Source organism: Pristiophorus japonicus, chromosome 9 (genome assembly GCF_044704955.1).
Source record: "Pristiophorus japonicus isolate sPriJap1 chromosome 9, sPriJap1.hap1, whole genome shotgun sequence".
Taxonomy (NCBI): Eukaryota; Metazoa; Chordata; class Chondrichthyes; family Pristiophoridae; genus Pristiophorus; species Pristiophorus japonicus.
Genome location: NC_091985.1, coordinates 146,876,975 through 146,901,590, shown reverse-complemented (window position 1 = coordinate 146,901,590; position 24,616 = coordinate 146,876,975). Strand labels below are relative to the sequence as shown.

General features: G+C 47.2%; 1 protein-coding gene across 6 annotated transcripts in view; it reads left to right on the top strand.

Annotated features, from left to right (window-relative positions):
• The window catches only part of esr1 (estrogen receptor 1), a 408,574-nt gene that overhangs the window by 91,985 nt on the left and 291,973 nt on the right, over positions 1-24,616 (top strand). For 5 of the 6 annotated variants that reach the window (XM_070889920.1, XM_070889924.1, XM_070889923.1 and 2 more), the window contains one exon: positions 19,895-20,011. In XM_070889920.1, coding sequence (XP_070746021.1) covers positions 19,895-20,011 — 117 coding nt within the window. The remainder of the gene's footprint in view (positions 1-19,894; positions 20,012-24,616) is intronic. The other variant, XM_070889921.1, reaches the window with a different exon arrangement.

Genomic DNA, 24,616 nt, shown 5'->3' with positions numbered 1-24,616 from the left:
GAATACGTGGCTTGAGCAGTGGTGCAGAAGGGAGGGATTCAAATTCCTGGGACATTGGAACCGGTTCGGGGGGAGGTGGGACCAATACAAACCGGACAGTCTGCACCTGGGCAGGACCGGAACCAATGTCCTGGGAGTAGTGTTTGCTAGTGCTGTTGGGGAGGAGTTGAACAGGGGGATGGGAACCTATGCAGGGAGACAGAGGGAAATAAAAAGGAGGCAGAAGCAAAATATAGAAAGGAGAATAGTAAAAGTGGAGGGCAGAGAAACCCAAGGCAAAAAACAAAAAAGGTCACATTACTGCAAAATTCTAAAGGGGTGAAGTGTGTTAAGACAAGTCTGAAGGCTCTGTGCCTCAATGCGAGGAGTATTCAGAACATGGTAGACGAATTAACTGCGCAGATGGCAGTTAACGGATACGATGTGATTGGCATCACGGAGACATGGCTCCAGGGTGACCAAGGCTGGGAACTCAACATCCAGGGGTATTCAGCATATAGGAAGGATAAACAGAAAGGAAAAGTAGGCGGGGTGGCGTTGCTTGTTAAAGAGGAAATTAATGCAATTGTAAGGAAGGACATTAGCTTGGATGATGTGGAATCGGTATGGGAGGAGCTACGGAATACCAAAGGGCAGAAAACGCTCGTGGGTGTTGTGTTCAGACCACCAAACAGAAGTAGTGAGGTTGGGGACAGCATCAAACAAGAAATAAGGGATGTGTGCAATAAAGGTACAGCAGTTATCATGGGCAACTTTAATTTACATATAGATTGGGCTAACCAAACTGGTAGCAATGTGGTGGAGGAGGATTTCCTGGAGTGTATTAGGGATGGTTTTCTAGACCAATATATTGAGGAACCAACCAGAGAGCTGGCCATCCTAGACTGGGTGATGTGTAATGAGAAGGGACTAATTAGCAATCTTGTTGTGCGAGGCCCCTTGGGGAAGAGTGACCATAATATGGTAGAATTCTTTATTGAGATGGAGAGTGACAAAGCTAATTCAGAAACTAGGGTCCTGAACTTAAGGAAAGGTAACTTTGACAGTATGAGACGCGAATTGGCGAGATTAGACTGGTAAATTATGCTGAAAGGGTTGACGGTGGTTAGACAATGGCAAACCTTTAAAGATCATATGGATGAATTTCGACAATCGTACATCCCTGTCTGGAGTAAAAATAAAATGGGGGACGTGGCTCAACCGTGGCTAACAAGGGAAATTAAGGATAGTGTTAAATCCAAGGAAGAGGCATATAAATTAGCCAGAAAAAGCAGCAAACCTGAGGACTGGGAGAAATTTATAATACAGCAGAGGAGGACAAAGGGTTTGATTAAGAGGGGGAAAATAGAGTACGAGAGGAAGCTTGCTGGGAACATAAAAACTGACTGCAAAAGCTTCTATAGATATGTGAAGAGAAAAAGATTAGTGAAGTCAGATTCGGGTGAATTTATAATGGGGCACAAAGAAATGGCAGACGAATTGAACAAATACTTTGGTTCTGTCTTCAAGAAGGAAGACACAAGTAACCTTCCGGATGTACTAGGGAACCGAGGGTCCAGTGAGAAGGAGGAACTGAAGGATATCCTTATTAGGCGGGAAATTGTGTTAGGGAAATTGATGGGATTGAAGGCCGATAAATCCCCAGGGCCTGATAGTCTACATCCCAGAGTACTTAAGGAAGTGGCCCTAGAAATAGTGGATGCATTGGTGATCATTTTCCAACAGTCTGTCGACTCAGGATCAGTTCCTGTGGACTGGAGGGTTGCTAATGTAACACCACTTTTTAAAAAAGGAGGGAGAGAGAAAACGGGTAATTATAGACCGGTTAGCCTGACATCAGTAGTGGGGAAAATGTTGGAATCAATCATTAAGGATGAAATAGCAGCGCATTTGGAAAGCAGTGACAGGATTGGTCCAAGTCAGCATGGATTTATGTAAGGGAAATCATGCTTGACAAATCTTCTGGAACTTTTTGAGGATGTAACTAGTGGAGTAGACAAGGGAGAACCAGTGGATGTGGTGTATTTGGACTTTCAAAAGGCTTTTGACAAGGTCCCACACAAGAGATTGGTGTGCAAAATCAAAGCACATAGTATTGGGGGTAATATACTGACATGGATAGAGAACTGGTTGTCAGACAGGAAGCAGAGAGTCGGGATAAACGGGTCCTTTTCAGAATGGCAGGCAGTGACTAGTGGAGTGCCGTAGGGTTCAGTGCTGGGACTCCAGCTCTTTACAATATATATTAATGATTTAAATGATGGAATTGAATGCAATATCTCCAAGTTGGCAGATGACATGAAACTGGGTGGCGGTGTGAGCTGTGAGGAGGACACTAAGAGGCTGCAGGGTGACTTGGACAGGTTAGGCGAGTGGGCAAATACATGGCAGATGCAGTATAATGTGGATAAATGTGAGGTTATCCACTTTGGGGGCAAAAACACGAAGGCAGAATATTTTCTGAATGGCGGCAGATTAGGAAAAGGGGAGGTGCAGCGAGACCTGGGTGTCATGGTTCATCAGTCATTGAAAGTTGGCATGCAGGTACAGCAGGCAGTGAAGAAGGCAAATGGTATGTTGGCCTTCATAGCTATGGGATTTGAGTATAGGAGCAGGGAAGTCTAACTGCAGTTGTACAGGGCCTTGGTGAGGCCTCACCTGGAATATTGTGGTCAGTTCTGGTCTCCTAATCTGTGGAAGGAGATTCTTGCTATTGAGGGAGTGCAGCGAAGGTTCACCAGACTGATTCCAGGGATGGCTGGACTGACATATGAGGAGAGACTGGATCGACTGGGCCTGTATTCACTGGAGTTTAGAAGGATGAGAGGGGATCTCATAGAAACATATAAGATTCTGAGGCGACTGGACAGGTTAGATGTGGAAAGAATGTTCCCGATGTTGGGGAAGTCCAGAACCAGGGGACACAGTCTTAGCATAACGGGCAGGCCATTAGGACTGAGATGAGGAGAAACTTCTTCATTCAGAGAGTTGTTAATCTGTGGAATTTCCTGCCGCAGAGAATTGTTGATGACAGTTCATTGGATATATTCAAGAGGGAGTTAGATATGTCCCTTATGGATAAGGGGATCAAGGGCTTTGGAGAGAAAGCAGGAAAGGGGTACTGAAGGAAGGATCAGCCATGATCTTATTGAATGGCAGTGCAGGCTCGAAAGGCCGAATGGCCTACTCCTGCACCTATTTTTTATGTTTCTATGTTTCTACGTTACCCCACTGCAGCAGCTCCCACCCTGTCCCGCTTGAATTGAAGCCAGTTAGTCTGGCAGGACAGCACTGAAGTGAGCAATTGTAGCCTCTGAGCCTGTCCCTCTCTGACTTCCATGCTGAAATCACACTTGTGTGGTGTGAGATTGCTTGCAACTGCCAAATCCAAAAGTGACGATGAGCGCCAACTTAACTGTGGGGGGCACATCACGGATGAGCCCAGACACATCCTCCTCAATCCCTGTTGTCACCCAGAGCCTCATGTTCCTGCGTTCACTAGTCATGAGGTAGACATGAGGTAAAAATGTTGGGAGAGATGTGTCAATAGACACCTCGTCTATTTCTAGCACCGCAGTGGGCATTCCTTCATTAGTAAGAAAAGTTCATGAAAAGCCGACAATAAAGGTCAAATTAACTTGTTAAAAGTTAACTGCTCACTTGGCTCAGACCTTTGTTGAGCTACAGCAGTTCCAGGAACCTCTGTTGCCATGGTCACTATGGACTAGTGCTTTGAATATATTGACTATATCCTGGAGTTCAGCCTCTGAATGTGCGCGGCCCTGGACAACGTGGACCATTTCCCATATCTCGGGAGCCTCTTATCAACAAAGGCAGACATTGATGCGGAGATTCAACATCATCTCCAGTGCGTCAGTGCAGCCTTCGGCCGTCTGAGGAAAAGAGTGTTTGAAGACCAGGCCCTCAAATCTACCACCAAGCTCATGGTCTACAGGGCTGTAGTAATACCCGCCCTCCTGTATGGATCTGAGGCATGGACGATGTATAGAAGGCACCTCAAGTCGCTGGAGATATATCACCAACGATGTCTCCGCAAGATCCTGCAAATCCCCTGGGAGGACAGGCGCACCAACATCAGTGTCCTCGACCAGGCTAACATCCCCAATATTGAAGCACTGACCACACTCGATCAGCTTCGCTGGGCAGGCCACATAGTTCACATGCCAGATTTGAGACTCCCTAAGCAAATGCTTTATGCGGAGCTCCTTCATGGTAAACGAGCCAAAGGAGGACAGTGGAAACGTTATAAGGACGCCCTCAAAGCCTCGCTGGTAAAGTGCGGCATCACCACTGACACCTGGGAGACCCTGGCCGAAGACCGCCCGAAGTGGAGAAAGTACATCCGGGAGAGCATTGAGCTCTTCGAGTCTCAATGCAAAGAGCATGAAGAGGCCAAGCGCAGGCAGCGGAAGGAGCACGCGGCAAACCAGCTCCACCGACCCCTTCCCTCTACGAATGTCTGTCCCACCTGTAAAAGGGTCTGTGGCTCTCTTATCGGAATGTTCAGCCATCAAAGAACTCACTTTGGGAGCGGAAGCAAGTCTTCCTCGATTCCGAGGGACTGCCTATGATGATGAGTGCTTTGAAAAAGGGGGCGCCTACTGCTACCTAGTAATGGGCTGCATGGTGACCCAGAACTGATGCTGGCAAGTTGAGTGCCAATCAGCTCATCCTGTGTCACTTCATGGTATCACTGGCACAGCGGCTCAGTCTCGCACAAGGTGATGCATTGCGGGCAATTTCAACCTAACCCGCCTGGCGTGAAACTGACGGGATCGGGTGCAAGGCTGGTTTTACTCCCCGCCATCGAAGTCGCATGGAGAGTAATATTGGGCGGGGAATAAAAGCAGTGTTCCACCCGATCCCATGGGATTCCTACCCAGCAAGTTAGCTTAAAATCACGTCCATGGAGTCATTGAGCGAGCTGTCTGTCACTGCACGCTTTCTTCACTGATCGGGAGAGTAGTGCTGCTAGTTACTGATACCATTATCTGATCGTGACTGATGGAGCTGTCAGTCTGGGATTATGAAGACGTTTCGCTACTTTGCCCTGCATTCCCGAGCACCATGCCTTGCACATTTCCTCAAACTCACTCATTGCTGTTCTTCTTTGTGCATCTGAAAAATTGGCTTTTGCAGACTTCAGTGGGGATTTACCTCAAGTGACCTTGCATTAAATACAAACCATTCGACTAACATCGAATTATTTGCATAAATATACAAACCTTTTATTGTTGCTCATTAATCAATAGTTTCAGTTTCATTAAAGCAGATTTCCTTATATGGGAAAACAAGTATGTGACTGGGGCGGGGGTGGGGGAACAGAGCGAGCGTCCAGCCCTGGGTGGCTGCACTGCTCACTGATTCATTGATGTTTTATTAAAAGCAGATATTGCGCTCAATTTTTAGCAGATCCTTTGAACATTTTTATTGCTATACTTTATAGCTGTCTGCTGCGGAAACAACAGGGATGTCTTGTATCTGTCAGGGACCTGTCACTGCGTTTGATTTTTAGTGCCAATATAAATTTCTTGCTCTTACCAGGAAAATAAGGCCCCCCACTATCTATGTTATTAATCTCCCGACGTTAAATGTCATGTATGTTATTCAAAAGTTGTAGCTCATGTCTTGTGCAATTCGTCCGGCTCTTTCATTTCGAATCTGTGCTGAGTGCAGTAATATTGGTAGAGAAATTGGTACGAATGTGCAACTAGACAGAAATAGCCCTTGCTTTCAGCAGTTTAAAAAAAATTGTGATTGGTGCGTTGAGGACTTCTTTCTGGCAGTTATAACTATAAATAGAACCAAAAGCCTCTTCCTGTCAGGGATTCAATAACCGGTATCTCAGGAGAAACCATTCCTCTCCTGCCATATATTCAACTGTCATTGTAACCCATATATAAGCTGACCTAAGTTGTACACCTTGAGAACATTGACCACAAGGGGTGAACTTGTGGGAGAGACTCCTAACCTGGACTTTCAGGTATAAAAGGGAAAGCTCCACCCACCTTCATCACTTGAGGTTTTGGTAATAAAGGTTACTGGTCACAAAGTGACCTTCTCTCAAGTATGGGCCTCGTGTGCATTTATACTGTATAGTAAGGACATAGCATTGACGACGAGAAACTGGGATTTAAACCACGCGAGCATGGCCACTAGCAGCACGGAAGTGTTGGTGATGATTGGGACGACTTTATTAAGAGACTACAGCAAAGTTTTGTCACTAAGGAATGGTTGGGACAGGATTCAGCCGACAAACGCAGGGCTCATCTCCTGACAGTTTGTGGATCCAGAACGTACTCCCTGATGAAGGACCTTCTAGTGCCAGAGAAGTCGGCAGACAAGACGTTCGAAGAGCTCAGTAAGTTGATCGGGGAACACCTTAAACCAGCGAGCAGCATGCACATGGCGAGACACTGGTTTTACACGCACCGGTGGCGAGAAGGGCAAAGCGTTCCAGACTTCGTGGCAGATCTCTGGCGACTGGCGAGCCTATGTAAGTTCCCAGATGCATGCAGAGCGGAGATGCTGCGAGACTTTTTTATTGAGGGCATCGGGCATGCTGGGGTTTTCAGGACCAAAGACTTGACCTTGGAAGCGACGGCTCTGATAGCTCAGACATTTTACTCAGGGGAGGAAGAGACCAAAATGATGTATGACAAAAATCTTGGCTCAAATGCGGCAAACGACCAGGGAGTCAACATTGTTAACGCGGCACAGTTCTCTAGGCAGACAAGGGCAATCGGACATGCCCCAGCATGCAGTCGAACCCAAGGGGGGAATTCAACAGAGACAATGGCTAGCTGAACGGCGATTCATGTCATCGCAATGGACAATGCAACCAGTAATGGGGCCATCAACACCTGTTAATGGTGCGCTTAAGGACAGTTACAGAGACAGTCAGAGACGATCGACTGGTAATGGACCTTTTGTTTCCAACAACGGGGCCTCCAGCTCATGCTGGAGGTGTGGAGGCAAACACCCAGCCAGAGCTTGCAGGTATCAGCAACATACGTGCAGAAACTGCAACGTCAGCGGTCACTTGGCGCGTACGTGCAGGAAGCCTGCAGCCAGGTTGATGTACGAGGAGGACGGGCCCGATGTAAGCCCTACGAGGCCAAATGAATACTGGGGGAAATCGCTGGAAGCTGAAGTGCAGCAAGTTCATGTGGAGCACATATACAGTTCATACATCAGGACGTCACTGATAATGATGAAAGTGCTCCTCAATGGCATCCCAGTATTAATGGAGCTGGACACGGGGTCTGATGAATATCAAACAGTTCAAAAGGTTGTGGATGTCCAAGGCCAGGAGGCCAAAATTATTGCCGATTGACGCACAGCTACGGACATACACAAAGGAGATCATTCCGGTGCTAGGCAGCGCTACGGTAGTCATGACCCACAAAGATTCGGAGAACAGGTTGCCACTCTGGATTGTCCCAGGGGAAGGACCCACACTACTGGGGAGGAGTTGGCTTGTTGTCATGAACTGGAAATGGGGCGATGTCAATGCAATTTCTTCTGTGGAGTGAGTATCATGCTCACAGATCCTGGACAAATTTGACTCATTATTTCAACCCGGCATCGGCACTTTCATGGGGGCCAAGGTAGTGATTCACATAAACCCGGACGACAGGCCAGTACACCACAAGGCCAGAGCGGTGCCGTACGTGATGCGGGAAAAGATAGAATGCGAATTAGACCGCCTGCTGAGGGAAGGCATCATCTTGCCAGTCGAATTCAGTGACTGGGCGAGCCCGATCGTGCCGGTGCTCAAGGTGGATGGGTCGGTCAGGATATGTGGCGATTACAAGGCCACCATCAATCGGGTGTCACTCCAAGACCAGTACCCGCTACCGAGAGCGGAGGACCTCTTTGCGATGTTATCCGGTGGCAAACCTCTTTCAAAATTGGACCTGACCTCAGCTTACATGACCCAGGAGCTGGCGAGTGAGTCGAAGAAGCTGACCACCACCACGACATACAAGGGGTTATTTGAGTATAACAGATGTCCGTTTGGGTTTTGTTTGGTTGCCGCGATCTTTCAGCGAAATATGGAAAGCCTCCTCAAGTCGATTCCAAGGACGGTGGTTTTTCAAGACGACATCCTCATCATGGGTCGCAATACTGAAGAACACCTCCACAACCTGGAGGAGGTGCTACACAGACTGGACCGGGTAGGGCTGGGTCTGAAAAAGACGAAGTACGTCTTCTTAGCTCCAGAGATAGAATTCCTGGAGAGGAGGGTAGCAGCAGACGGGATCAGACCTACTGCGTCCAAAACGGTAGCGACCCAGAGAGCACCCAGACCCCGTAACACGACGGAGCTGCGTTCGTTCCTGGGGCTCCTGAACTATTTTGGTAACTTTCTTCCCAAATTGAGCACACTGTTAGAGCCGCTACACATGCTCCTACACAAAGGTCGTGATTGGGTCTGGGGGGACAGCCAGGAAAGGGCTTTTGATAGAGCACGCAATTTGTTAAGCTCCAACAAACTGTTAACGTTATATGACCCGTGTAAGAAACTTGTTTTAACGTGCGATGCATCATCCTATGGGGTCGGGTGTGTGTTGCAGCATGTGAATGCCAATGGTCAGTTATAACCGGTAGCTTATGCCTCCAGAAGTCTGTCCCAGGCAGGAAGGGGCTACAGGATGGTAGAAAAGGAAGCGCTAGCATGTGCATATGCAGTAAAAAAAATGCACCAGTACCTGTTTGGCAGGAAATTTGAGCTGGAGACAGATCACAAACCCCTAACGTCCCTTTTGGCCAACAACAATGCCATAAATGCGAATGCATCGGCCCACATACAGAGGTGGGCACTCACGATAGCCGCCTATGACTACATAATTCGGCACAGACCAGGCACTGAAAACTGCGCCAATGCACTCAACAGGCTCCCACTAGCTACCACTGAGGGGGCTACCGAGCATGCTGCTGAGATGGTCATGGCTGTTGAAGCTTTCGAAAGCGAAGGCTCACCTGTGAAAGCCCGTCAGATTAAAGTCTGGCTAAATAAAGACCCGCTACTGTCTTTAGTTAAGAAATGTGTCCTGAATGGTGACTGGGCAGCCACGTACAGGGCATGCACTGTGTCATATATTCAACTGTCATTGTAACCCATGTATAAGCTGACCTAAGTTGTACACCTTGAGAACACTGAGCACAGGGGGCGAACTTGTGCGAGACATTCCTAATCTGGACTTTCCGGTATAAAAAAGGAAGCTCCACCCACCTGTCTCTTGAGGTCTTGGTAATAAAGGTCACAGGTCACAGAGTGATCTTCTCTCAAGTATGGGCCTCGTGTGCATTTGTACTGTATAGTAAGGACATATTATTGGCAACAAGAAACTGGGATTTAAACCATGCGAGCATGGCCACTAGCAGCACAGAAGAGAGGTACTGTGTTGGTGATGATTGGGATGACTTTATTGAGAGACTACAGCAAAGTTTTGTCACTAAGGAATGGTTGGGACAGGATTTGGCCGACAAACGCAGGGCTTATCTCCTGACGGTTTGTGCATCCAGAACGTACTCCCTGATGAAGGACCTTCTAACGCCAGAGAAGCCGGCAGAGAAGACGTTTGAAGAGCTCAGTAAGTTGGTCGGGGAACACCTTAAACCGGCAAGCTGCATGCACATGGTGAGACTTTGGTTCAGTATTCACTAAGGAGGACACTAACAACATTCCGGATATAAGAAGTGTCAGAGGGTCTAGTAAGGAGGAGGAACTGAGGGAAATCCTTATTAGTTGGGAAATTGTGTTGGGGAAATTGATGGGATTGAAGGCCGATAAATCCCCAGGGCCTGATGGACTGCATCCCAGAGTACTTAAGGAGGTGGCCTTGGAAATAGCGGATGCATTGACAGTCATTTTCCAACATTCCATTGACTCTGGATCAGTTCCTATCGAGTGGAGGGTAGCCAATGTAACCCCACTTTTTAAAAAAGGAGGGAGAGAGAAAACAGAGAATTATAGACCGGTCAGCCTGACATCGGTAGTGGGAAAGATGATGGAATCAATTATTAAGGATGTCATAGCAGCGCATTTGGAAAGAGGTGACATGATAGGTCCAAGTCAGCATGGATTTGTGAAAGGGAAATCATGCCTGACAAAACTTCTGGAATTTTTTGAGGATGTTTCCAGTAGAGTGGACAAGGGAGAACCATTTGATGTGGTATATTTGGACTTTCAGAAGGCTTTCGACAAGGTTCCACACAAGAGATTAATGTGCAAAGTTAAAGCACATGGGATTGGGGGTAGTGTGCTGACATGGATTGAGAAATGATTGTCAGACAGGAAGCAAAGAGTAGGAGTAAATGGGTACTTTTCAGAATGGCAGGCGGTGACTAGTGGGGTACCGCAAGGTTCTGTGCTGGGGCCCCAGCTGTTTACACTGTATATTAATGATTTAGACGAGGGGATTAAATGTAGTATCTCCAAATTTGCGGATGACACTAAGTTAGGTGGCAGTGTGAGCTGCGAGGAGGATGCTATGAGGCTGCAGAACGACTTGGATAGGTTAGGTGAGTGGGCAAATGCATGGCAGTTGAAATATAATGTGGATAAATGTGAGGTTGTCCACTTTGGTGGTAAAAACAGAGAGACAGACTATTATCTGAATGGTGACAGATTAAGAAAAGGGGAGGTGCAACGAGACCTGGGTGTAATGGTACATCAGTCATTGAAGGTTGGCATGCAGGTACAGCAGGCGGTTAAGAAAGCAAATGGCATGTTGGCCTTCATAGCGAGGGGATTTGAGTACAGGGGCAGGGAGGTGTTGCTACAGTTGTACAGGGCCTTGGTGAGGCCACACCTGGAGTATTGTGTACAATTTTGGTCTCCTAACCTGAGGAAGGATATTCTTGTTATTGAGGGAGTGCAGCGAAGGTTCACCAGACTGATTCCCGGGATGGCGGGACTGACCTATCAAGAAAGACTGAATCAACTGAGCTTGTATTCACTGGAGTTCTGAAGAATGAGAGGGGACCTTATGGAAACGTTTAAAATTCTGATGGGTTTAGACAGGTTAGATGCAGGAAGAATGTTCACAATGTTGGGGAAGTCCAGCACCAGGGGTCACAGTCTAAGGATAAGGGGTAAGCCATTTAGGACCGAGATGAGGAGAAACTTCTTCACCCAGAGAGTGGTGAACCTGTGGAATTTTCTACCACAGAAAGTTGTTGAGGCCAATTCACTAAATATATTCAAAAAGGAGTTAGATGTAGTCCTTACTACTAAGGGGATCAAAGGGTATGGCAAGAAAGCAGGAATGGGGTACTGAAGTTGCATGTTCAGCCATGAACTCATTGAATGGCGGTGCAGGCTCGAATGGCCGAATGGCCTACTCCTGCACCTATTTTCTATGTTTCTATGTTTCTATGAGACACCGGTTTTACACGCACCGGCGGCGAGAAGGGCAAAGCGTTCCAGACTTCGTGGCAGATCTCCGGCGACTGGCGAGCCTATGTAAGTTCCCAGATGCATGCAGAGCGGAGATGCTGCGAGACTTTTTTATTGAGAGCATCAGACATGCTGGGGTTTTCAGGAAACTGATTGAGACCAAAGACTTGACCTTGGAAGTGGCGGCTATGCGGTGGCGGCTATCTCAGGGGAGGAAGAGACCAGAATGATTTATGGCAACAATCTTGGCTCAAATGCGGCAAACGACCAGTGAGTCAACATTGTTAACGCGTTCTCTAGGCAGACAAGGGCAATCGGACATGCCCCAGCATTCGGTCGAACCCAAGGGGGGAATTCAACAGAGACAATTGCTAGCTGAACGGCGATTCATGCCATCGCAATGGACAATGCGGCCAGTACTGGGGCCATCAACACCTGTTAATGGTGCACTTAAGGACAGTTACAGAGACAGTCAGAGACGATCGACTGGTAATGGACCTTTTGTTTCCGACAATGGAGCCTCTAGCTCATGCTGGAGGTGTGGAGGCAAACACCCAGCCAGAGCTTGCAGGCATCAGCAATATACCTGCAGAAACTGCAACGTCAGCGGTCACTTGGCGCGTATGTGCAGGAAGCCTGCAGCCAGGTTGATGTACGAGGAGGACGGGCCCGATGTAAGCCCTACGAGGCCAAATGAATACTGGGGGAAATCGCTGGAAGCTGAAGTTCAGCGAGTTCATGTGGAGCACATATACAGTTCATATACCAGGATGCCACCGATAATGATGAAAGTGCTCCTCAATGGCATCCCAGTACTAATGGAGCTGGACACGGGGGCCAGCCAGTCCCTGATGAGTATCAAACAGTTCTCAAGGTTGTGGGTGTCCAAGGCCAGGAGGCCAAAATGATTGCCGATTGACGCACTGCTACGGACATATACAAAGGAGATCATTCCGGTGCTGGGCAGCGCCACGGTAGTCGTGACCCATAACGATTCGGAGAACAGGTTGCCACTCTGGATTGTCCCGGGGGATGGTCCCGCGCTACTGGGGAGGAGTTGGCTTGCTGTCATGAACTGGAAATGGGGCGATGTCAATGCAATTTCTTCTGTGGAGCGAGTATCATGCTCACAGGTCCTGGACAAATTTGACTCATTATTCCCACCCGGCATCGGCACTTTCATAGGGACCAAGATAGTAATTCACATAAATCTGGACGCCAAGCCAGTACACCACAAGGCCAGAGCAGTGCCGTACGTGATGCGGGAAAAGATAGAATGCGAATTGGACCGCCTGCTGAGGGAAGGCATCATCTTGCCAGTCGAATTCAGTGACTGGGCGAGCCCGATCGTGCCGGTGCTCAAGGTGGATGGGTCGGTCAGGATATGTGGCGATTACAAGGCCACCATCAATCGGTGTCACTCCAAGACCAGTACCCGCTACCGAGAGCGGAGGACCTCTTTGCGACGATATCTGGTGGCAAACTTTTTTCAAAATTGGACCTGACCTCAGTTTACATGACCCAGGAGCTGGCGAGTGAGTCGAAGAAGCTGACCACCACCACGACACACAAGGGGTTGTTTGAGTATAACAGATGTCCGTTTGGGTTTCGTTTGGTTGCCGCGATCTTTCAACGAAATATGGAAAGCCTCCTCAAGTCAATTCCAAGGACGGTGGTTTTTCAAGATGACATCCTCATCATGGGTCGCAATACTGAAGAACAGCTCCACAACCTGGAGGAGGTGCTACGCAGACTGGACCGGGTAGGGCTGGGTCTGAAAAAGGCGAAGTGCGTCTTCTTAGCTCCAGAAATAGAATTCCTGGGGAGGAGGGTAGCAGCAGACGGGATCAGACCTACTGCGTCCAAAACGAAAGTGATCCAGAGAGCACCCAGACCCCGTAACACGATGGAGCTGCATTCGTTCCTAGGGCTCCTGAATTATTTTGGCAACTTTCTTCTCAAATTGAGCACGCTGTTAGAGCCGCTACACATGCTCCTACGCAAAGGTCGCGATTGGGTCTGGGGGGACAGCCAGGAAAGGGCTTTTGATAGAGCACGCAATTTGTTATGTTCCAACAAACTGTTAACGTTATATGACCCGTGTAAGAAACTTGTTTTAACGTGCGATGCATCGTCCTATGTGGTCAGGTGTGTGTTGCAGCATGTGAATGCCAATGGTCAGTTACAGCCGGTAGCTTATTCCTCCAGAAGTCTGTCCCAGGCAGAAAGGGGCTACAGGATGGTAGAAAAGGAAGCGCTAGCATGTGTATATGCAGTAAAAAAAAATGCACCAGTTCGTGTTTGGCAGGAAATTTGAGCTGGAGACAGATCACAAACCCCTAACGTCCCTTTTGGCCGACAACAAGGCCATAAATGCGAATGCATTGGCCCCCATTCAGAGGTGGGCACTTACGTTAACAGCCTATGACTACACAATTCGGCACAGACCGGGCACTGAAAACTGTGCCGATGCATTCAGCAGGCTCCCACTAGCCTCCACTGAGGGGGCAGCTGAGCATGATGCTGAGATGGTCATGGCTGTTGAAGCTTTCGAAAGCGAAGGCTCACCTGTGACAGCTCGTCAAATTAAAGGTTGGACAAATAAAGACCCGCTACTGTCTTTAGTTAAAAAATGTGTCCTGAATGGGGACTGGGCAGCCATGTAAGGGGCATGCCCTGAGGAGTTTAAACCATTTCATAGGCGCAAGGATGAACTCTTGATTCAGGCCGATTGCCTACTATGGGGAAACCGTGTAGTCATGCCCCAGAAGGCCAGAGAGGTGTTTATTAGAGAACTTCACAATGAGCACCCGGGCATTGTCATGATGAAGGCAGTTGCCAGGTTACACGTTTGGTGGCCAGGGATAGATGCATACCTGGAACTTTGTGTTTGCAGGTGCAACACGTGTGCTCAGCTGGGCAACGCACCCAGGGAAGCCCCCCTTAGCCCCTGGTCCTGGCCCGCCAAGCCTTGGTCACGCATCCATGTGGACTACGCAGGTCCTTTCATGGGAAAAATGTTTTTGGTTGTAGTAGACGCCTACTCCAAATGGATTGAGTGTGCCATTTTAAATTCAAGACATCCTCTGCCACGGTAGAAAGTCTACGGGCAATGTTCGCCGCCCACAGTCTACCGGACGTCTTGGTCAGCAACAATGGCCCGTGCTTCACAAGCATTGAATTCCAGGACTTCATGGCAGGCAATGGAATCAACCATGTCAGAACGGCACTGTTCAAGCCGGCCTCAAACGGCCAGGCAGAACGAGCAGTGCAGATAATCAAACAGGGGATGCTCAGAACTCAAGGGGGTTCCCTACAAAGCCGCTTATCACGCCTCCTGTTGGCCAATAGATACCGACCACACTCACTCACAGGGGTTCCACCCGCAGAGCTGCTAATGAAAAGGACGATCAAAACCAGGTTTTCCTTTATACACCCCACCATGAAAGAAATTGTTGAGAGCAGGCGTCAGTCACAATGTGACTACCATGACAGGAATGCGAGGGCGCAATGTATTGATGTCAGTGACCCTGTTTTTGTCCTTAATTACGCCGCAGGGCCCAAATGGCTTGCAGGCACTGTGATTGCCAAAGAGGGGAATAGGGTTTTGGTAGTTAAACTTACCAATGAACAAATCTGCCGCGAACACATGGATCAAACGAAAAGGAGGTTCAGCAACCCCATAGAAGAAGCAGAGGAAGAACACGACGTAGAGTTTACTCCACCACAGGTGACTGAACACCGGAACCAAGTGGAGGAGAGCCCAGTCACTGTGAGCAGTCCGAACAGGCCTGAGGCACCGCAAACAGCACACACTCAGCCAGAGCCCCAACTCAGGCGCTTTACAAGGGAGCGTAAACCACCAGAGAGACTTAACCTGTGATCCCAATAAGACTTTGGGGGGGAGGTGATGTCATGTATTCAACTGTCATTGTAACCCATGTATAAGCTGACCTAAGTTGTACACCTTGAGAACACTGACCACAGGGTCGAACTTGTGGGAGACACTCCTAATCTGGACTTTCCGGTATAAAAGGGGAAGCTCCACCCACCGCCTGTGTCTTGAGATCTTGGTAATAAAGGTAACAGGTCACAGAGTGATCTTCTCTCAAGTATGGGCCTTGTGTGCATTTATACTGGACATATAGTAAGGACATATTACCCTGAGGAATTTTAACTGTTTCATAGGCGCAAGGATGAACTCTCGATTCTGGCTGATTGCGTATTGTGGGGAAACCGAATAGTCATGCCCCAGATGGGCAGAGAGGTGTTTATCAGAGAACTTCACAATGAGCACCCGGGCATTGTCATGATGAAGGCAATTGCCAGGTCACATGTTTGGTGGCCAGGGATAGATGCAGACCTGGAACTTTGTGTTCGCAGGTGCTCAGCTGGGCAACGCACCCAGGGAAGCCCCCCTTAGCCCCTGGTCCTGGCCCGCCAAGCCATGGTCACACATCCAAGTGGACTACGCAGGTCCTTTCATGGGAAAAGTGTTTTTGGTTGTAGTAGGCGCCTACTCCAAATGGATTGAAGCACATTCTCTGCCACGGTAGAAAGTCTACGGGCAATGTTCGCCGCCCATGGTCTACCAGATGTCTTGGTCAGCAACAATGGCCCGTGCTTCACAAGCACTGAATTCCAGGACTTCATGGCAGGCAATGGAATCAACCATGTCAGAACGGCACCATTGAAGCCGGCCTCAAACGGCCAGGCGGAATGAGCAGTGCAGATAATCAAACAAGGGATGCTCAGAATCCAAGGGGGTTCCCTACAAAGCCGCTTATCACGCCTCCTGTTGGCCAATAGGTCTCGACCACACTCGCTCACAGGGTTCCACCCACAGAGCTGCTAATGAAAAGGACGCTCAAAACCAGGCTATCCCTTATACACCCTACTTTGAAAGAAATTGTTCAGAGCAGGCGTCAGTCACAATGTGACTACCATGACAGGAATATGAGGGCGCGATGTATTGATGTCAATTACCCTGTTTTTGTCCTTAATTACGCCGCAGGGCCCAAATGGCTTGCAGGCACTGTGATTGCCAAAGAGGGAATAGGGTTTTGGTAGTTAAACTTACCAATGGACAAATCTGCCGCAAACATGTGGATCAAACGAAAAGGAGGTTCAGCAACCCCATAGAAGAAGCAGAGGAAGAACACGATATAGAGTTCACTCCACCACAGGTGACCGAACACCGGAACCAAGTGGAGGAGAGCCCAGTCATTGTGGGCAGTCTGGACAGGCCTGAGGCACCGCAAACAGCAGACACTCAGGCCAGCACCCAACAACTGGAGCCCCAACTCAGGCGCTCTACAGGGAGCGTAAACCACCAGAGAGACTTAACCTGTGATCCCAATAAGACTTTTGGGGGGAGGTGATGTCTTGTATTCAACTATCATTGTAACCCATGTATAAGCTGACCTAAGTTGCACACCTTGAGAACACTGACCACAAGAGGTGAACTTGTGGGAGATACTCCTAAACTGTACTTTCCGGTATAAAAGGGGAAGTTCCACCCACCTTCATTACTTGGGGTCTTGGGAATAAAGGTAACTGGTCACAGAGTGACCTTCTCTCAAGTATGGGCCTCGTGTGCATTTATACTGTATAGTAAAGACATATCATCTCCCTCAGAGCAAAGACTCCCTTTACCTGGTCGTAATAATGAGAAATGACATCAAGAAGTGCAAGATTACATAGAATTGCAAAGAATTTACAGGCCATTCGACCCAACTCGTTAATCCTCCACACCAGCCTCCTCCCACCCTACTTCATCTCACCCTATCAGCATATCCTTCTATTCCTTTGTCCCTCATGTATTTATCTAGATTTCACTTGAATGCATCTTTACATTTTGCCTCAGCTGCTCCTTGTGACAACCAGTTCCCCATTCTCACCACTCTGAGTAAAGAGGTTTCTCCTGAATTCCTTATTGAATTTATTAGTGACTATCTTATATTTATTGTCCCTAGTTATGGACACCCCACAAGTGAAAGCATCTTCTCTATTGTTACCCGATCGAACCCCTTCATAATTTTAAAGGCCTCTACCAGGTCACCCCTCAGCTTTGTATTTTCTGGAGAAAAGAACCCCAGCCTGTTCAGTCTTTCCTGATTATACCCTCTCACTTCCGGTATCAGCCTTGTAAATCTTTTTTTGATCCTTCTCCAATGCCTCTATATCCTTTTTGTAATACAGGTATAGAGACCAGAACTGTGCATAGTACTCCAAGATGTAACGGTATGGTATTAGTGCAATGCGCAAGCACCACATCAACACAGGGGCCCGCTCTTCATCTCCTTACCGTTTCGTTTTCGTCTGACTTGAACAGGGCAGTAGTGGGGCGAATACGTAAGGCCCACCAACCTATTGCAATTTCCAAGCGGGTTTTGATTGCGGCGCCCAATGCCCCCACTGGAAACAGGCAGCAGTCTAAGTAAAATTTTTATATTAATGTCCCATGGAGTGAATAGGATACAGACGCCATTTTCTGTGCGAGTTAGCGCAGCTGCAGCTCAGTGGGTAGCACACTCGTCTATGAGTCAGAAGGTTGTGAATTCAAGTCCCACTCCAGGAACTTGAGCACATAAATCTAGGCTGACACTCCAATGCCGTGCTGAGGAAGTGCTGCACTGTCGGAGGTGCTGTCTTTTCGGATGAGACGTTAAATCGAGGCCCCGTCTGCGCTCTCAGGTGGAGGTAAAAGATCCCATAGCACTATTTCAAAGAAGAGCAGGAGAGTTATCCCTGGTGTCCTGGCCAATATTTATCCCTCAATTAACATAACAAAAACAGATTATCTGGTCGTTATCACATTGCTGTTTGTGGGAGCTTGCTTATGCGCAAATTGGCTGCCGTGTTTCCCACATTACAACAGTGACTACACGCCAAAAATACTTCATTGGCTGTAAAGTGATTTGAGATATTTGCCGGTCATGAAAGGCGCTACATAAATGCAAGTCTTTCTTTTTATTTTGTTTTGTTGATGGTAACTGGACAATCTTCAGAAAGCGTAATGGGGAGGGGGAGGGGGAGTACTAGCATTGCTCTTTTTCTGAAAATAGGAATCCTTTTTGGCCATTTTGGTTGAAGGAAGAGGAGCAGCAGCAACTGGTGGAAGGACCACATAGATGTGGAGCTGCACAGAGTCCACAGAGAGAAGGAGAGCTTGCAGATATCCTCACCCTCCCAACAGGGTCTGTAGGCCCAGAGTTACCTAGCTGCACTTTGCTGAGCAGTGCATGACGAGGCTGCGCTTCTCCAGCGAGGCTGTCACAGAGTGGTGCTGCTTACTGCAACCAGACCTGCAGCCCACAGCCACTGCAGGCACTGCATTGCCTATTGTGGTTAAGGTTACTAGAGCCCTCAATGTCTTTGCCTCCATCTCATTCCGGGCTACAACTGGGGATACCGGCAACATCTGCATCACATGCTTGCTTTAAGCCAGATGACTGATGCCAAGCAAACAATGTTATCACATTCCCCCAGCGGTTGCCGCCGGGCTACTGAGGTTCCGACTAGGACTCTTGAGATGCTCGCTCGTGGCGATCCTGGGAAGCTCAGGCCTGAGAGGCCACAGCTGGAGACTGCAGCATCTCGGCCTCTGTCAGAGCAGTCTGTCCCGGCTGATTTTCTGACACCGGGGCAGATTTTCACAAGTCCACACTGCCGGCGGTGAGCCTCGATCACAAGCGGCACATATCGAGTAATCGCTGGCGCTATGCGCTGTGTTCTCTATCCAGCAATGTGAATGTTGGGGAACATCAAGGGTGGGGCGTCCGACCAATAACCCAAACTCAGAAACTCAGTTGGCTGCTGTAAACCTGGCAGCACATTGATTGAAGGGATGTTGCATCCTCACAACTCCTCCCAGATCAGAACGATGAAGAATAATTAATGTGCACATATCTGTCCGTATTCTAACTCGCACCAAGCCCTGTTCACCCATCTTCCCTGTGCTCACTTACATTGGGTCCCGGTCCAGCAACGCCTCAATTTTAAAGTTCTCTTCCTTGTTTCAAATCCCTCCATGGCCTCACCCCACCCAAAATCTGTGTACTGCGCCCTTCCCTCTCTGTGTACCCTCCTCCAGCCCTACAACCCTCCAAGACCTTTGTGCTCCTCCAATTCTGGCCTCTTGCGCTTCATCGCTCCACCATTGGCGGCTGTGCCTTCAGATGTCTGGGCCACAAGCTCTGGAATTCCCTCCCTAAACCTCTCCGCCTCTCTCTACTCCTGTAAGACACTCATTAAAACCTATAGCTTTGACCAACCTTTTGACTACCTATCTTAATATTTCCTGACATGACTCGGTGTAACATTTTGTTTGATAACACTCCTGTGATGCGCCTTTGGACGTTTGACGTCATTAAAGGTGCTATATAAATATATGTTCTTGTTGTTGACACAGGAGAAATGTATACTGTGGTTGAAATTTATTTGGGATCTCTCCTTTCTTTCCAGGACACAATGACTACATGTGCCCTGCCACAAACCAATGCACAATTGACAAAAATAGGAGGAAGAGCTGTCAAGCCTGCAGACTGCGTAAATGCTATGAAGTGGGCATGATGAAAGGTGGTATGTAGTATTTGACTTTTAGTTCTCATGTCACCTGTGTTCAGAAACACGTTTGTTTTTGTGAATGTTTTCGATAAAAGGACAAACGATATTATCCCTGTTGATCAATCTCCAGATGAAAGATGTCCAGTCTTGGCTCGGTGGGTAGCACTCTTGCCTCTGAGTCAAAGGTCATGGGCTCAAAGCCCCACTCCCGAGAACTGAGCACATAATCCAGGCTGAAACTCCAGTGCAGAGTCAGAGGCATCATCTTTCGAATGAGACGTTAAATCAAGACCCAATCTGTCCTCTCAAGTGGACGTAAAAGATCCCATGACATTATTTTGAAGAAAAGCAGGAGAGTTCTCACGGGTATCGTGGCTAATATTTATCCCTCAACGAACATCACTAAAACACATTATCTGGCCATTTATTTCATTGCTGTTTGTGGGACCTTACTCTGCACAAAAATTGGTTGTTGCATTTCCCTATATTACACAGTGACTTCAAAGTGGCTGTGAAGTGTTTCGTCCTTTTGTGTCCTGAGGTAGAAGGTGCTATATAAATGCAAGTTTGTTCTTTGTAGATATGAGGGTAGATTCTACAAATAGTGCTCCCAACAGTGAAAATTCATAAAATCTTGCAACCATCTTGTGACATTACAACAATTTATCTTATCTAAGAAGGCAGATTTTATAATCTGTACCTCAGCTCCATTTATCCACCTTTGATCCATATCCTTTGATACCCGTATGAGCTTAATTGGAAAAATTTGTTTCACAACCAACAAATAAAATCTTTTAAGTAATATAAATGCTAAGTATAACGGTAAAAAGAGATGACATTGGATACGAGCTGCATCTTTGGTGTCCTTTGCCTCTCGATCCCGATTTAGGCGACTGTTGGGTCCTCTGTAGGTTGACACTGCCAATCAATGTAGAGAAGGTGAAGTGCTTCCTGTGTCACACAGTGTAAAATGGCTGTATTAAAACTGCAGTATGCTGGCGTTGTGTGTCCGGGTTTGAGGGGGTTCACCTTTATTGTAAATTCATCTTTCAAAGGGTTAGATTAATCAGGACTAATCCTAAAATTTAGTGGTAGTGTTCAGAATGACCTGAAATGAGCCCTTTTAGGTTCAGACGACAGCTCTAGGTGATCCAGTGTGCCCAGGCAATTCAGTGTCTCTGCAAGATCCAGTACATCCCACTGATGGAATACTTTCAGGGCATCCAATACCCCTTGGCAATTCAATATCCCCAAGTAGTCCAATACATCCTAATAATCAAATACACTAAGGAGATATAATATGCCAAGATGATCCAATACACCCAGGTGATTGAATAAAACTTGGAGATCCAATGATTTTACATGTTCCAGTTGACCTAGGAAATGCCTAGATGATCCAATATCGGCAGGTAATCCAATGCGACAGATCCAATACCCTCGGGTGATCCAATACCCCCAGGCAAGCTAATGCACTCGGGTGATCTAATATATAGGAACATAAGGAGCAGGAGTAGCTGTGTCAGCTGTGGCTCAGTGGGTACCACTCTCATCTCTGAGCCAGAAGGTGTTCAAGCCCCACTCCAGAGACTTGAGCACCAACATCTAGGCTGACACGCCAGTGCAGTACTGAAAGGGGGCTGCACTGTCGGAGGTGCCATCTTTCAGATGAGATGTTAAACCAGGGTCTCGTCTGTTCTCTCGGGTGGACATAAAACATCATATAGCAATATTTTGAAGTGTCCTGGCCAATAATTATCCCTCAACCAAAATCAGTAAAACAGATTATCGGTCATTATCACATTGCTGTTTGTGGGAGCTTGCTGTGCGCAATTTGGCTGCTGTGTTACAACAGTGACTACACTTCAAAAGTACTTCATTGGCTGTAAAATGCTTTGGGATGACCGATGGTTGTGAAAGGCGCTATATAAATGCAAGTTTTTCTTTTATTACGGGCCCTAGAGCCTACTTTGCCATTCAATAATATCAAGACTGATCTTCTACCTCATCTCCACTTTCCCGCCCTATCCATATACCCCTTGATTCCCTTAGTGTCCAAAAATCTAGCGATCTCTGTCTTGAATATACTTAACGACTGAGCATCCAAAGCCCTCTGGGTAGAGAATTCCAAAGATTCACAACTCTCTGTGTCAAGAAATTTCTCCTCATCTCAGTCGTAGATGGCCGTCCCCTTAATCTGAGACTATGACCCCTAATTCTATACACTCCCGCCAAGGGAAACAACCTTCATTGCACCCCATCTTAGGCAAGTATGTCCTTCCTTCAGTAAGGAGACGGAATCTGTGCACAGTACTCCAGGTGTGGTCTTACCTAAACCCTATATAATTGCAGCAATACTTCCTTATTCTTGTACTCCAACCCCTTTGCAATAAAGGCTAATATCCTATTTGCTCTCTCACCTTTTAGAAAATATTCTGCTTTTCTATTCCTAATTGCTTGCTGTACCTGCATGTTTCTGTGATCCTTGTACAAAGATCCCAAATCCCTCTAATATAAAATATTTACTAGTCGCTCACCTTTTAGAAAAAAATCTGCTTTTCTATCTCCCTACTAAAGTGGATAATTTCATATTTTTCCCCACATTCTATTCCACCTGCCATCTTACTGCCCACTCACTTAACCTGTTTATATCCCTCTGCAGGCTCTTTGCATCCTCCTCACAATCCTTGTGGCACCCCACTAGTTACAACCTGTCAATCCAAAAATGACCTGCTTATTCCTACTCTCTGTTTTCTATTCATTAACCAATCCTCGCTCCAAGCTAATATATTACCCCCAATCCTATGAGCCCTAATCTTGTATAACAATCTCTTGTGTGGCACCTTATTGAATGTCTTTTGAAAATCCAAATATGCTATATCCACTGGTTCCCCCTTAACTACCCTGATAGTTACATCCTCAAAAAACTCTAATAGATTTATCAAAATCGTGTTGACTCTGCTTAATCATATCTTGATTTTCTAGGTGCCCTGTTACCACCTCCCTAATGAAAGCTTCGAGCGTTTTCTCCACTACTGATGTCAGACTAACTGGACTAGAGTTCCGGGTTTTCTCTCTCTCTCCTTTCTTGAATAACGGAGTTACACTTGCTACCTTCCAGTCCACGGGGACCTTTCTAGAATCTAGGGAATTCTGGAAGATCAAAAACCAACGCATCCACTATCTCTGTAGCCACCTCTTTTAAAACCATAGAATGTTAGCCATTCTGGTCCAGAGGATTTGTCAACTTTTACTGTCATTAATTTCTCCAGTGCTTTTTCTTTACGAATACTAATTACTTTAAGTTCCTCTTTCTCGTTAGTCCCTTGATTCCCCACTATTTCCAGCTTGGTTTTTGCGTCTTCTACTATATAGACAGATACCTTCAAAACCACGGGGTTAGTGGTCAGGAACATGAGGGTGTGACTGCAACTCAGGCAGATAATGGGACCCCAGGTGCAGTGCAGGAGGAGCTTCGGTCTTTGCCCTTATCCAACAGGTATGTTTGGATGAGGGCAGAGTCTGCAGGGTGGATGAGCAAACTGACCATGGTACCGTAGTACAGGAGGTCATTCAGCTGGAGGGAGTGAAAAGGAATGTAGTAGTGGTAGGTGACAGTATAGTTAGAGGGATAGATACTGTTCTGTGCAATCGAGGCTGGGAGTTCCGAAGGCTGTGTTGCCTGCCCAGTGCCAGGGTTAAGGATATCTCCTCATGACTGGAAAATAATCTAGAGTGGGGGGGGGGAGGATCCAATTGTCGTGTTCCACGCAGGAGCCAATGGCATAGGTAGAACTATGAATGAGGTTTTGCTGAGAGAGTTTGAGGAGCTAGGCCTTCAGAACCTCAGAGGTAATAATCTCTTAATTGTTACCTGAGCCACGCACATATTAGCATAGGGTCAAGCAGATCAGAGATTTCAAATTGTGGCTCAAAGAGTGGTGTGGGAGGCAGGGGCTTTGATTCATGGGGCACTGGCACCAGTACTGGGGAAAGAGGAAGCTGTTCTGTTGGGACAGTCTCTACTTAAACTGGGCTGGGACCAGTCTCCTGGTGAATTGATTAACTAGGGCTGTAGTTAGGGCTTTAAACTAAAAGTGGGGGGAGGGGTTAGGTGAGGGGAAATTTAGAAAGCTAAAGAGAAAAGTCAAGGCAATGGAGCAGTGTAGCGATTTGGGTAAAGATACCGCAGAGTGTGACAGGAAGGGACAGAGAGTTTAATGGTAATTGTGCATCAGTGAATAAGGTGAAAGCAGGGAATAATGTTAAACGTTTAAAATTAAAGGCTCTTTATGTGAATGGGCAAAGCATTCATAACAAGATCGATAAATTAGTGGCACAAATAGAGATAAATGGCTTTGATCTAATAACCATTACAGAGACGTGGTTGCAAGGTGATCAAGGTTGGGAACTAAATATTCCAGGGTATTAGACACTTTGAAAAGACAGGCAGAATGGAAAAGGTGGGCAGTCGGGGTAGCCCTGATAAAGGATGTTATAAGGGCAGTAGTTAGAAAGGATCTCAGCTCGGATGATCAGGAAGTAGAATCAGTGTGGGTAGAGATAAGAAATAACAAGAGGCAGAACACACTGGTGGGAGTGGTTTATAGGCCCCCTAACAGT